General features: G+C 38.8%; 1 protein-coding gene across 1 annotated transcript; it reads left to right on the top strand.

Annotated features, from left to right (window-relative positions):
• Positions 1 to 250: 250 nt before the first annotated feature.
• Positions 251 to 14,303, top strand: CNIH1 (cornichon family member 1). Its single transcript, XM_080808069.1, has 5 exons — positions 251 to 485; positions 5,335 to 5,403; positions 9,382 to 9,494; positions 10,710 to 10,853; positions 13,383 to 14,303. Exons 1-5 carry the CDS (start codon positions 405 to 407, stop codon positions 13,408 to 13,410), a joined length of 435 nt encoding a protein of 144 aa, XP_080664195.1. The 5' UTR covers positions 251 to 404; the 3' UTR covers positions 13,411 to 14,303.
• Positions 14,304 to 14,588: the final 285 nt, after the last annotated feature.

Below are 14,588 nucleotides of genomic sequence, written 5' to 3'. Positions count from 1 at the left end.
ACCATACTGATTTATTTAAGTGTTCGTTTCCGGCACTATTCCAAGTTCTTTTAGCGCAAGAACTATGTTTCTCATCTTTGTATCTCAAAGGAGAAAGACAGCGCCTGAAACATACTAGGCACTCATTCAATAAATATTTGTTCAAAGAATAAACGAGGGAAGGAAAGAAAAATCAGTCAGCTGCGCGGACAATGTAAGTGCATCGCAGGCTTTGGCCATCAGAGGGCGCAGGCGCACCTCGGCTGGTGCGCAGGCGCGCAGGGAGGGCGGGCGCCGTGGCGGCGGCAGCGGCGGCGGCGGCGGTCGTGGCTGCGGCCGGGGGAAGTGAATGGTTTTACCCAGAGGGCCCTGCGCCGCCTTTCTCCGCTGGCACCGGCGCTGCTCCCTGCTCCTCCTTCCCGGCCATGGCGTTCACGTTCGCGGCCTTCTGCTATATGCTGGCGCTGCTGCTCACCGCCGCGCTCATCTTCTTCGCCATCTGGCACGTGAGTAGCCGGGGCCGGGGGAAGAAGGGTGAGGAGGCGGTGTAGCCTCTTCTCGCCCCGGGTCGGCGGTCCGGGCGGCTACGGCCACCAAAGGTGCGCGCGCCGGGCGACGGGGCCGGAGCGAGGCAGGCCGCGCCGTGAGGGCTCTATGAGCACTCCGTCTGAGAGCAGGGGGCTGCAGGTCCGGGGGGTGCGGGTCCAGGCTGCGGTGGCCCGATGGATGCGCCCGCTGTGTCCCCTCGAAGGCCGCGCGCGCCGCTACTCCTCCCTGGATGGGTGGGGCGGCCGCGGTCCTGCGGGGGCCCCTGCGGGACAGCGCTTCGCCCGCGCGGACCTTAGCCGGCCCGGGGCGCGGCATCCCCGCATCCCCGGGGAGGATGTCAAGGGCGCACGGAGGCTTGCTGCGTGCTTAGCGGGAATGAAGTTTGCCAGTTACTGTTATTTAATCACATTGTCTTTCTTTCCGGGTTTCTGCCGGAGTGTGGCCCAGATGAGATCGGAGAGCCTACTTTAGATGAATTTCCTACTCTGTTTTCAGCACTTGTTGGGCGCTCTTCGAGTAGAACGCCCTTTTTTCCGGATTCTGTTCCCTTGTGAACTTTGATGCAGATTGGATTCATCACTTTGTTGACTGCGTCTCCGAACTTTTCCCCTAAATCATACTTTGACCGCCAGAGTTTCTCGAGATACTCTTCCTAGCCGATCCTGTCTTCAGGGTAGCTGGGTTCAGTAGAGGTAGTTTTAATTTGATTTCGAAAATGCTCACAAATCTTAAACTTCCCCAGGGCAGTTTTTTGTTTTCCTTTTTCTTTCTTTTTACTCACATCTTGCTGCAGGATAGAAGCACATCCTTACTGGTTTCTGTAAGGAACAAGTAAGTTCCTCGTGACAGTTCTACAACAGATTTTTAAGGATTCTTGTTTCTCTAGCACAAAATTAGAAGCAGCCTTCTGGAAGTCAGCATTCATTAAAAATGTATCTTATATTTGCTTCGCCCTCATATTCTTTTAGTGACTTCTGGAATATTAGTCTTTTGAATGATTGGACATGTTCATTCATGTACATTTTAAGTCAGGTTTCATCATGCCAATAACAAGGATTTCTTAGGGAACATAGCCTGGCAGAATGATTTAAATGGCAGCAGTGTCTTGTGTTTAAAAAAAAAATTCAAATGTAGAATGATAACCATAAATTACTCTCTTTTGATAAAGAGTGTGATTATGTTTGTAATTATTTTAGAACCTAACTGCAGTATAGTGGGGAATGCTTAGGTAGGCTGTTCAGTAACTGCTCCCTCAAAACGCTTGTCAGTAGGAACCAATAAATTAAGAGCAGTTTAGGCTCTTTGGTGGAAGAACAATAAATAAAGATAATTTGGAATGCAAACTAGCTCCACTTTAGTAAGCCTGTGGTGGAAGTGAAATGTGTGGCTCCCTTCCATTTGTAGATGTGAATTTAAGTCATTTCCTGCTTGATGGGTACTCTTTGTCTTTTTGAGACATGAGGATTCTAAGCAAGAAAGCTGTGGATGGCTTTGTTTACATTTTGAACCTGTTTGTTTGGCGTAAGGAAAATCTGAACTGCAAAAAAAAAAAAAGGGGGGGGGGTAATTTGGGGCACCTGGGTGGCTCAGTCAGTTAAGCATCTGCCCTTGGTTCAGGTCATGATCCCAGGGTCTTGGGATTGAGCCCTGTGTGGAGCTCCCTGCTCAGCAGGGACTCTGCTTCTCCTTCTGCCCCTCACCTTGCTTATTCTCTCTCCCTCCCCTTCCCTCCCTCTCAAATAAATAAAATCTTAAAAAAATAATAAAAAATAAATTTTAAAAATGGGTAACTTAGTTTCGGTGTTGAAATGAGAATGTTTCTGGTAATGTTAAGTCCTATTATAGGATTTTTAAAAATTCATTTATACTCCACAGATTAATTGAGAGCTTTTATCCTTGGGGATTTCTTCATAGTTCAGATGATTATGCATCCTTTAGGAACAGATTGAAAACTCTAAAGTATATAATTTTGATTTTTCTATTAACTGCATAACCTTCAGTTTATTTTCTTAGGTCATTTAAGTATCAGAAAACTCATTTGGAAATTTCAAATAGATATTCAAAGAATCCTGTTTACATTAATCATTGTATGGAGGATTTTTTTTATGCTAATGGTTACATCTGTCAGTTTACTCCTAGTTCATGTGATTGATACTCCGTGGAGAGTAGAGGTAGGAGCATAGGTTTGTTTGAACAGAAGTCATTCCCTAAAGACATGCACCAAATTTGAAGGTATCCTGAATTGCATAGTTTGTTATCTTTAGGTATATATCTTTTCTGCCTTAACACTCTGTGGGACTTTGTGAATATCTTTGTCCAGACGCACAGTCACTAAAGATAACGAAAACCAGTAGGTTAATCTTTACAGAAGAGTTGAAAACTCCAGTTTATAGTACTCAAACAGAAGCTCATACAGTAACATACCTGTTAAAAGATCCCTTGAGGTCACCTGAAGAAAATGTCCAGTCAAAAGAGTTAGTTTTAAAACATAAGATTTATATTCTGCTATTAAATTGGATCTTACTGTAGGCAAGTAATTTTATTTGCGATGACAGTCCTTACTTTGAACTTTATTACTAAGATGCATTGGGGATATATCACACAGCAAATGTCAGGTATTTGGTTAATAATATCCATAAGTAATCAGAAATTAGTATCTTCTAGTTGTACATTTATTTATTGTTTCTTTTTAAAAAATTTTATTTATTTATTTGACAGATAGAGATCACACACAAGTAGCAGAGAGGCAGGCAGAGAGAGAGAGAGGAGGAAACAGGCTCCCCACAGAGCAGAGAGCCTGATGTGGGGCTTGATTCCAGGACCCTGGGATCATGACCCAAGCCGAAGGCAGAGGCTTTAACCCACTGAGCCTCCCAGGCGCCCCTACATTTGTATTTTTAACATTTATAACATTTATACGTGTTAGGTTTCATTAACAAAGGCAAATGCCTTTTGGTAAGTTCTGTATTCTTTTTAAGCTAGCCCCCCCCCCCCCCCCGCCCCCGACTGGGCTCTGTCCCTTTCCTTCAATAGATATTGATTGAACATTTGAGTATGTGCCAGGGCTAGGGATATAGCAGCCAGCACAGCAAAATTGTCATGGAGTTTACATCTTGATGTCTAATTATGTTTTTCTATTACTATTTTAGTTAGAATTTTTATTTGGTAACGTTGGTTCATTTTGTAAAATTCTAGAAATTAAAAAACAACCACCATCTTTTTATGAAGTGAAGAACTTTAACAGGGAAATAAACCAGCATAGTAAAAGCTAGGAATATGGAACTCCATTGATTACTGGTAATATTGAGTAACACAGCCTCACACACGAAGATACTATTCCTAATTCACAAGTGGAAAGGCAGACTGAGTTCTCTATCTCCTGGATGACCAGTGGCAGCAACTAAAATAATTCTCCTATAAACTTGGTGCCTGTGGCTTCTTATTTTGACATCTGACCAAGTACCACAAAGTGGTGTGTTGCCCCTATTTTGATTTTTAATACATTTTGACTTTGAAGTTGTGCATTGAGTGACCCTGTTTTACAGCCACATTTCTCCAGAGTGTAGACATTTATAACTGTTTGACTCCTCTTACTGTGAGAAGTTGGTCTTACCTGGGTTACCCTTCTTCAGTCTTCAGTCGGGAAATCACCCTCAAGTGTAGGAGATGTGCATAGGACCCAGAAGGAGGTTGGATTGATGACTTTTATCATGGCCTTGAACGGGGCAGCTCTTGCTTCTGTGATGCCATTAGGTGCATTAGAACAAGATGCCTCTTGGGGCAGAAGAATTAGGAAAATCCTCCTGCCCACGCAGACACAGCTCCTCCGTGCAGAGCCTGATGTAGAGCTGATGCCAGGGTGCTTGGCAGCAGGAGCTCAGGCTGGCTTTGAGCTTCCACCCTGGCCTTCTGTCCCATGCAGAAATTGCACTACTCTGTGTGGCAGTCCAGGCCTGGTATTCCTCTATTCTGAGGCCATTTCTTGTTATTCCCTATTGAAGTAGGACTTTCAAATGTATGTATTTGGGCACAGTGGGAACAAACTGAAACATGTGAGTCCATCTCTAGTGTCCCACTGAGCTCTGATATGGGTGGGGCATGCACAAATGATTAAAAATACTTCACTCCGAGGGGCACACAAACCTGTACACAGATAACTCCACTGGAAGAAATGCCATATTGGTAGTATCGTAAAGCCCTGTGCTCTGGGGCTGTTAGACATGTATGCAATTATTTCGGCCCCAGGGAGTCAGGGAAACCTGCAGAGTGGAGCTGATGTAGGAAGAGGGTTTTTAGATGACGAATTTTTTTTTTTTTTAAAGATTTTATTTATTTATTTGACAGAGATCACAAGTAGGCAAAGAGGCAGGCAGAGAGAGAGAGGAGGAAGCAGGCTCCCCGCCGAGCAGAGAGCCCTAGAGCAGAGAGCCCTATGCGGGGCTCAATCCCAGGACCCTGGGATCATGACCTGAGCCGAAGGCAGAGGCTTTAACCCACTGAGCCAACCAGGCACCTCTAGGATGAAGAGTTTTGATAGATAGAAAAGATCATTTTAAGAAGAGAAAATAATTTCAATAGAGGCATTGAAAAATTGAAAATTGAAGATATTTATCACAGTGATACCAGATCATTTAAATGGTATTAGTTATTTATTAGGACATAGTGAATTTACTGTAAATTGGTACATGTAGTATTGGTATACTTTTGCTTTTCTTTTATTAACTTTATTCAATTATCATTTGATGATGAGGCAGGTTTGTTGCTGCTTTTTATTAAAGGTCCTAACTAATTTTAATTTTATTTTAGATTATAGCTTTTGATGAACTGAAGACTGATTACAAGAATCCTATAGACCAGTGTAATACCCTGAATCCTGTAAGTTATAATATAGGATTTTTCTTTAGATTTTTAAACTGTTTTTGCTCTTAATATAATTTGAAAATGGCCAATATACTCAGTGGCATGACATATTTGTTCTTTTTGAAGTAGGCAGGATTTACAAAAATACTCTTTCTCCTGCTTGACTGTTCTGACTATTATTAATCTGCCAGTGATCTTGTCAGCTGTCATACTAACATTCTTCCAATCTGCTTTTTACATTGTCGGCCAAAGACAGTTGAAAAGGTCAAAAAGATTAAAAGAGTCAAAATTGCATTAAAGGTGTGTACTGCTTTTTAGTTTAATGTTTTAATGCTACATTCATTTCATGGGGAGGGTTAGGGTATTTGTATTTGTAAAATGTTCTGTTTGGTGTGCTTGTTCATATGCCTGTTGAGGTTTATGATTTCATGAAATTCTGCATTTTATGCAAATGTTTGCTTGCTGGCCCAGTCAAGTAGGGAAAGCTGTTAAATGCTTATGCATTTTTAAAAATGTTATAGCCATAGGCACTTTTATATTAAATTATTTGGTGCAGTGTTTGAAAGTTGGTTAACATGAAATGACTTTAATAGATGGTAAGATGGTTTTTCTGTTGTGACTTATCGGGAGATAGTCCCAAAGTGGAGTCTTCAGTAACATGTCTGCTTTTATCTTTCGTTATGTCTATTCTGGAATTAATTATTCACTCTTTCAGCTGATGTTTATTCAGAACCTTTTAGGGGGATAGCTCTTTCCTTAGGCTCTGGAATCAGTCATGCTGACCTTCGGACTCACGCTGCCAGAATTTTGTGGATAACAGTTGGTCTACAAATGTCTACATAGTTATTTCTAATATAGATCCATTCTAAATTTCTAAGCCAGACTTGTCTTACATTAAGTTCTGAGCTCTGATGGATTTCGTTATAACATGGCTCCATTGTGCTTAGGGATTTATATATATTTTTGGCTTCATTTAGTTTACTCATTTAGGAAGATTCTCCTTTCACCTGTAGGTTTGATTTTGCCTATTTGGTCAGAAGCTGAAAGGTTGTTTGTAAGAAGGCCGTGGGTATGTCTCCAAGAAATAGAATATAATAATTTATCTTAAAAATTACTTAAGATGAGAACTTGTGTAGGCTTTAGTTGTATAAAACTATAAGACACTAGCACACCAGAGGGATTTTATTTAGAAAGGGGTCTTTAAAGTGAGTGTGCTACTTTATCATTGTTTCCTCTATAAATATGAGTGATGGCGATGGATTTTTAGTTTGTCTCTAGAGAACTGCTACAGTAAGACTTGATATAGGTACAATTAAAAGTATTAACTTACTAGCTGTTTCTCTGTTCTTACGAAATAAAATAGGTGAAGAATCTGCTTTCTCATTGGAAAGTAATAAGGTTGATTGTAAAGTATCTTAACCTACTGTTGAAACTGATTGTTACCAAGAGATTAAGGAACCAAAATTTCTTTTTTTGACATTTGTTCATTAATAGTATTCTGTCTTCTTTGGCTTCTCATTACTTCAAATAACCAAACGATGATGAGGATGATAAGAGCTGGAATCAGATGAGGGCTTTCCTAGGTAACAGGCGCTGTGCTTTTCTTGAGCTTTTTCATTCAGTGCTCATGACCAGCCTGAAGGGTAGGTGTATTGTCATTCTCTTGAATAGGAGGATAGGCTGCTGCTTAGCAGGGTTGAAGCACTATACCAGCAGGGTCACACAGCTAAGGTAGAACCAGCATTTGAATCCAGACAGCTGGATTTTTACACTCATGCTTTGGTATTTCCCTAATATACGATAAATTTAAGAGGGACTAATTTAATTTTTACATATGTGTGATTTCTGACTCTCCTTCATGGAAGGAAATTCTCACTTAAAAAAATACATGTGCTTAGGACCTCCTAATGCTACATAGATTACAAGGAAGTTTTTGCAACAGCACAAGTTAGTGTTTGGATAGGGTGCCGATAATTGGCTTACTAGCAGCGCATCTGACAGTTTTCCCTATTTAAAATTTGTTTTGACAATTCTGCCAAAGTATGGGGGAAGACAAATATTATTTTTAAAAATGTGAGCCTTAACTAGAGAATATTATGATTTGCATTTAAGTACTATCATTTCAGCCATATTTGCATGAGGAATTTTTTTGGGTACTAGCTTTTGAGTAAACATTGGTTCCTAAATGGAACAATTTTTGTGCCACTTATGGGGAAATTTCACCATTAAAGAATGATTGGAGTGGACTGGTTTTTATAAGAGATGCATTATAAAAGTTTCTGGATGTTTTTGAGGAGAAAGGAGTGTGGCATGTGTTTCATATTAGAACTGGAAGAGTTGCAGATTATCCGTATTCTCATTCTTATTAAAGTATATTGTTTAAGAGCCATAGGTATTGTGCTTTCAAAATAATTTTCTCCCCATATCTCAGTCTGGAAGTGTAGGATGAAAACTTGAATGATGATTTGTATTGTTAGCTATCACTTGGCTTTGGAGAGCTGAGATAGACTTACTATATTGTAAAGAAAACTCCTGTAATTTAAACTAGCATTATAAACAGCTCTAGTGGAACTCCTAATACAATACTTATTTTTCTTGGTTTGTCCTGGTTGTAGTCCTTGTGTTTCAGAGATTTCCTGTGGATGTTTTCTTGCAGAAGTTTGATTTTGATCTTAATTAAATGGTGGCTTAATGGTTCATATTATTTACAAGTTTATATACCTATGCGGAGTTTATCTTTTGTTATTATATTGCTTAAGTTTGTAGAAGATACCTGGTTAGTAATATAGATTAGTTGGTTTTTGGAATTTCATTTAAAATATATTCATTAAAAAACTTTGCTTTACAGCTTTGAAATGGAAAAAGTGACTTGGGAGTATTATAAAGTGGGCTTGAATATGTAGTACAATTGTAATTATTTATACAGCAACGGTTTCCTCTCAGGAATGATCTGATGATGTTGAGGATTCATATAATTTTACTTCGGTATGATACAGTCATTTGAGAAGCTGGCTCTGGCTGTGACTTGCAGGAAGTTATTTAGCTTAAACTTGCAATGAAAAGTTTGGGACTTTCATTTAACAGAGTCATTAGGCTGAATGAAGTCTTTAGGATGAAAAAGATTTATTAAAAATAAAGCATGAATTCTTGGTCATATTATAAAAAGCATTTTGCTTGAATTAATTTTTCTCATTTAGTATCACCTACAATAAAAAAAATCATTTTGTTTTTGAGTTCTGAGTGTCTCTGGGTCTGCTGTGTCTGTAGTAGTTCACTGGAAAGCAGGTTTAAAGAAACAGGAAGCCATGTCAGAACTGGAGCTCAGGAACTGGGAAAATTTCAATTTTATGGTTCAGAACTGTCTTTTCCCTCCTACATTGCAGAATGCACATTGTTTGCATCTGTGTATATTAGTATTCTTTCCCCCCGACTGTGCTGAGATTATTGGCTTTTGGCTTTCCATTGAAAAATTACTTTTGTGATAGTGTGATGTGGTTTGCTAAATATTGTTTATGTAACATTCCTGGTTTCTGTTAAAAGCTTTAAAACACTAATATGTAAAATATTCCAAAAGAGAGTTTTGTTTTGTGGATTTTTTAATATAATGTTGCATGTGACCAGATACCTTCTTTTTGTATTTTTATCATTACTGAATGGCGGAAAGAAAAAGTATTCCAAGTGATCAGCAAATAACTGAACTGTCTGGGTGGTAACTTTGTGTAATTTAACCTGTTACTGTAAGAATATGAGTTTTAAATTTGGGGTTCTATTTATTCTTTTAGGGCAAGCTATATCATTTAGACAGTTTGCTTGTAATTCTGCTTTTGGTAAAAAGTTAAATATGGAAACAGACCTCAGTACCATCTTTTGGGCCTGATTCTTAGAAAACAGTGAATTTTTTTCATTATGGAAACTTGGTTGCCACCTGCTTTCAAATTAGCATTTGACATACTGCCAAGGCATTTTGATAACTGGTTTGTATTTTTCTTCCAGCTTGTACTCCCAGAGTACCTCATCCATGCTTTCTTCTGTGTCATGTTTCTTTGTGCAGCAGAGTGGCTTACGCTGGGTCTCAATATGCCCCTCTTGGCATATCATATTTGGAGGTAATATTTGGATATATTTCTAATACTTTACCTAATTATATTTTAATTATACTATGGTTGATACAGTTATCTTGCATTCTAGTCACCTAAATGAAAACTGAAAATTGGTTGGCATTTATTTTAAAAACCTAGCAGATGAACAAATCACTGTTTCAATACCTTTTATGGTGCTTACTTTGTTACTCTTTAAAGGAGTTTTTCAAACAGTGAGTTTTAATTTACATATAATAGTGTACATAAGTCTGAAGCCCCATCCCTGTCAATTACCCTATACCTCCCCGGGACAGCAGTGACCTCTGTCAACTTGTATAAGTTTTGCCCATCTTTGAACTTCACATAATTCAAAATGTACAGGGTGTCTAACTTCTTTCTCCATGTTTATGATTTTAAATTTGGTTGTTTATAAAATATATTCACATTTCATAGCTACTAAAAGTTATGTCTATCTATATAATAGAGTTAGAGGGTTTTTTTTTTTTTTTTAAGATTTTATTTATTTATTTGACAGACAGAGATCACAAGTAGGCACAGAGGGAGGCAGAGAGAGAGGAGGAAGCAGGATTTCCGCAGAGCAGAGAGCCTGATGTGGGGCTCGATCCCAGGACTCTGGGATCATGACCTGAGCCGAAGGCAGAGGCTTTAACCCAGTGAGCCACCCAGACGCCCCTAGAGGGGTTTTTTTTTTTTTTAATAGGAATATTAAAAATCTCATTGCTCTTGGGAAATATACTTAAGAAGTGTTTAGGTGTAAAGTGGTATCACATCTGTAACTGATGGTATCACATCTGTTTTGTAAAAAATGTGTGCATATTTGGAGCTAAGACTAAAAAGAGAAGGGTAAAGCTAGTGTGATTAATGTGAGCATTTGGAATATTTTGGTGAAGTGTTCTTGCACCTTTTCTGTAAGCCTAAAATTATGTTAAAAAGTTATTAAAAGGAAGAAAAAATCTCACTTCATTTTTACAGTTATTTTTCTTTTTCTTGTACTTATGAAATTGTCGGGGAGACCAGATAGGACTCCTGATCTCTTATAGGGACTCTTGTTTTAAAATTAAGATGATAAGAGGAAAGAACTCCACCCTAGAACTAAAGTTACTCTTCCCTGTGTGGACCATCTCTCATTGCAACAAATGTTACTGGAGAAGAAAACCCCTCCTTCCCATCTTAAAGGTTGTCTTCCCTTTTGGAGCAGCTAATTGACTGTGTTTGTTACAGGTATATGAGTAGACCAGTGATGAGTGGACCGGGACTCTATGACCCTACAACCATCATGAATGCAGACATTTTAGCGTATTGTCAGAAAGAAGGCTGGTGCAAATTAGCTTTTTATCTTCTAGCATTTTTTTACTACCTATATGGGTAAGTTTAAAAATAAAATGAATACATGATTTCCTTTTGCTTCCAAAAAAGTCTGTAGGTATTATGGTCTTAACACCTTAAAATCCACTTAAAGAAGAACTCAGTGTCTCGCATGGTGGAGACTGGTAATGGCGCAGTGCACGCCCCAAATGCACGCACACTGACTATGATTATAAACTGGTACTTGTCAAGGTGGCCAGCTGGTGTGCAATCAGAGGCAAAAAGTTTGGGCAGGGGAGCTGCTTCCTAAATTTTCGGACATAGTCGGTCAGTGAAGGATAATCCTCATTCTCCTGGCAAAGTGATGGCCTTGAGAGAATTGCAAAAAAGTGTGAGTTTGCAAAAAAATGTTTGCTTGGATTCACTGTCTATTTTGAGATGATGTTTGATTTTTTTGTCATTCTTTACAAACTGTATGCTCTAACCTTTATTTTCTGGCTTGCTTGACCTGAATGGGCTGAATGAAAAACAGATCTGTCCTATATGATGTTGCAGTTATTGATTCTTCTCCCTTTATTCCATGATGGACTCATATCATTCCTCCAGCTCAGTGTTTCTCAACCTCAGCACTGTTGACATTTTGGGCTGGATAAATCTTTGTTGTGGGGGCTCCTGGGCACTGCGGGGTGTCAAGCAGTGTCCCTGGCCTCCACCCACTAGACTCCAGCAGTACCTCCTTTGGTCACCAAGACCAAAACTGTATCTAGATGGTGCCAGATGCCCCCTGCGGGGCAAAAACCAACTCTGGTTGAGAACTGCCCTAGATAACCTGTAGATTCTCATTAAAACGAGAAAAGGACACAAGTGTGGAATTAGATTTCTTTAAGCCACATAAATATACTTTCTCATCTTATTAACATATATTCAACCAGACGACATTCTACCTGATTGTTTTCTTTCTTTCTTTTTTTTTTTAAAGTTTTTATTTATTTATTTGACAGAGAGATAGAGAGAGTGCACAAGTAGGCAGAGCGGCAGGCAGAGGGAGAGGGAGCCCGATGAAGGGCTCGATCCCACAACCCTGAGATCATGACCCGAGCCAAAGGCAGACGCTTAACCGACTGAGCCACCCAGCACCCCTCTTTTTTTTAAAAAAGCACTTTCTGTGTGTTGGGCACTGTGCAGGTAGCCACACATATACACAGCTGCTGTCTCCAGTTACCGAACAGACTGAGCCACCCAGACGCCCCTTGACTTTCAAACTATGAAGAAAATTGGCTGTGTAAGATGGAGTTGTAATCATTCAGCTTCTTCCTATTCCCCTCTCCTTTTTGTTACTTGAAAACTTGCTAAGTATTGGATGGTAGGTTTATATTCTTATTTCTTTTTATTTCATATAAGTTTCCATTATGGAAAACAATGAAGTACGAGACTGAAATTTATGAAAAAGGTATGTTTATGCTTTTAGAGGTTATAATTGTGAAAATGAGTAGCCTTCAGTGCATTTACAGATGCTCATTTACGAAACAAAAATAAAAAGTTCTGAAAAGTGAAATGCCAGGTGTCATTTTCATTTCCTGTTAATTTTCATTTTTTCAGTTTCTTTAACAAATGCCTGGAACAGTGCTGGCATATAGCAGGCACTCAGATGTATTTGTTGAGGGGTGCCTGGGTGGCTCAGCTGGATAAGTGTCTGACTAGATCTCAGCTCAGGTCTTGATCTCAGGGTCATGAGTTCAAGCCCCATGTTGGGCTTCATGCTCGCTGTGGAGCCTACTTAATTAAAAAAAAAAAAGACATACTTGTTGAAAGGAAGAAATGAATCATTGAATAAATGATAATATCGGAGATGTACAGTTGAGGGAAAATGTGTGGCAGGAGATGGTGGCACTAGGTCATTTCATTTCTGCTTTAAATTGTTAATTGAGTTTACACAACCCGTTGCTTTGTATTTCCACATAGAGATCCATGCTTTTGAACCATGCCTTTCTCACATCATTCTGGTAAAATTGCCCTGAATTAAATGGTTATTGTTTTTATTTTGCTCATTTGTGCACTTTGTCAGCCCCGTTGCTATTGTCTAGAGCCTTTCTCTAATGGGGAGGTTTCTTAATTGACCATTCCCATCTGTAAAAAGGAGATAAGAATGGCACCCACCTCCTGGGACTGCTTGGAGGACTCAGCGAGGTCATGTACATAAAAGATCTGGTGGAGGGCCCGGCATGAAGTGAGCCCTCGGGAGATGCTCGCTGCTATTGTTAGACAACTCCGGAGCAGTGTACTGTTTGGATTGCTTCTCTAAGCTCTGGTCCCCTATTAAGCTTTCAGCTGTGCTGTTCTCCTTGCTAAAATTGGAAAAGAAATAGGGGACAACCACAGCACATGCACTGAGCCAAGTCCTACCTTAAGCAGAAGTCCATAAATGCAAATCGAGATCATACTATGAATTGGTTGGTCGTTGGTCTTTTTACTTTCTGTGGTGGCATGATACTATACACCAGTTTGCTTTGTAAAGCAGACTCAACTTTTTGGTGCTTTCAGTTTTTCTAGTTAGAATGTTTGAATTAATAGGCTTTTTCTTCTTTTCAGCATGATCTACGTTTTGGTGAGCTCTTAGAACAACACACAGAAGATTTGGTCCAGTAAGTGCATGCAAAAAGCCACCAAATGAAGGGATTCTATCCAGCAAGATCCTGTTTCGAAGAGTAGCCTATGGAATCTGATCAGTTACTTTAAAAAAATGACTCCTTATTTTTTAAATGTTTCCACATTTTTTGCTTGTGGAAAGACTGTTTTCATATGTTATACACGGATAAAGAATTTAAATGGAATTACGTATAAATTAATATAAAATGATTACCTCTGGTGTTGACAGGTTTGAACTTGCACTCCTTAAGGAACAGCCATAATCCCTTGAATGATTGCATTAATTATTGACTATCCTTAGTCCATTGGAAGCTTTTGTTATATATAGGAACCTGTAGGGCTCATTTTGGTTTATTGAAATGCCATCTAATTATAAATTAGCTGTAGATATCAGGTGCTTCTGATGAACTGAAAATATATATCTGACTTGTGGGAAACTTCATGGGTTTCCTCATTTATCATGTATGTGATTATATATGGACACATTACAAAATAAGAAGAGTGGGATTTTTTTCCCTTCAACTTGAATATTATCCCTGTATATTGCATGAATGAGAGATTTCCCATATTTCCATCAAAGTAATATACTTGCTTTAATTCTTAAGCATAAGTGAACATGATATAAAAACATATGCTGAATTACTTGTGAAGAATGCATTTAAAGCTATTTTAAATGTGTTTTAATTTGTAAGATATCACTTAATAAGAAATTGGTTATTATACTTACTGTTCTAATCTGGTGGTAAAGGTATTCTTAAGAATTTGCAAGTACTTTAGATTTTCAAAACTGAATGAGAGAGAACACTGTATAACCGTCCTGCTGTTCCTTTAGTGCAATACAATAAAACTCTAAAATTAACTTATTTTCAGTGCATTGTTTTAAAGATTACAAATAGCTATTTCTTACACTTGCTTAATCCATAATAAAGACGTATTACTGTCAGTTTTTTTAAAAAAATAGTAGAGTACGATATCGTGTATGTGCGTGTGTTGTTTGTTTTTTTTTAATATCATGCCTGCATCTAAAAAGGAGTATTTTTAAATGGCTGAAAGCACATTACCCTCTGTCACCACTTGACAAGACTTACAAACACTGATGGCACAGCATCATCATTTTTTTTAACCAATTAAAAAATTATTGTGAGACTT

Source organism: Martes martes (assembly GCF_963455335.1).
Source record: "Martes martes genome assembly, chromosome: 7".
NCBI lineage: Eukaryota > Metazoa > Chordata > Mammalia > Carnivora > Mustelidae > Martes > Martes martes.
Note: the sequence above shows the minus strand (reverse complement) of the source record. Positions and strands in the feature narration are given on the sequence as shown.

Bases quoted from the DNA above. Each gene is read 5' to 3' on its own strand.
- CNIH1 (XM_080808069.1), top strand. From the start codon at position 405: ATGGCGTTCACGTTCGCGGCCTTCTGCTATATGCTGGCGCTGCTGCTC. The intron at 486-5,334 runs GTGAGTAGCCGG...ATTTTATTTTAG, and splicing joins TCTTCTTCGCCATCTGGCAC to ATTATAGCTTTTGATGAACT. The intron at 9,495-10,709 runs GTAATATTTGGA...TGTTTGTTACAG, and splicing joins TTGGCATATCATATTTGGAG to GTATATGAGTAGACCAGTGA.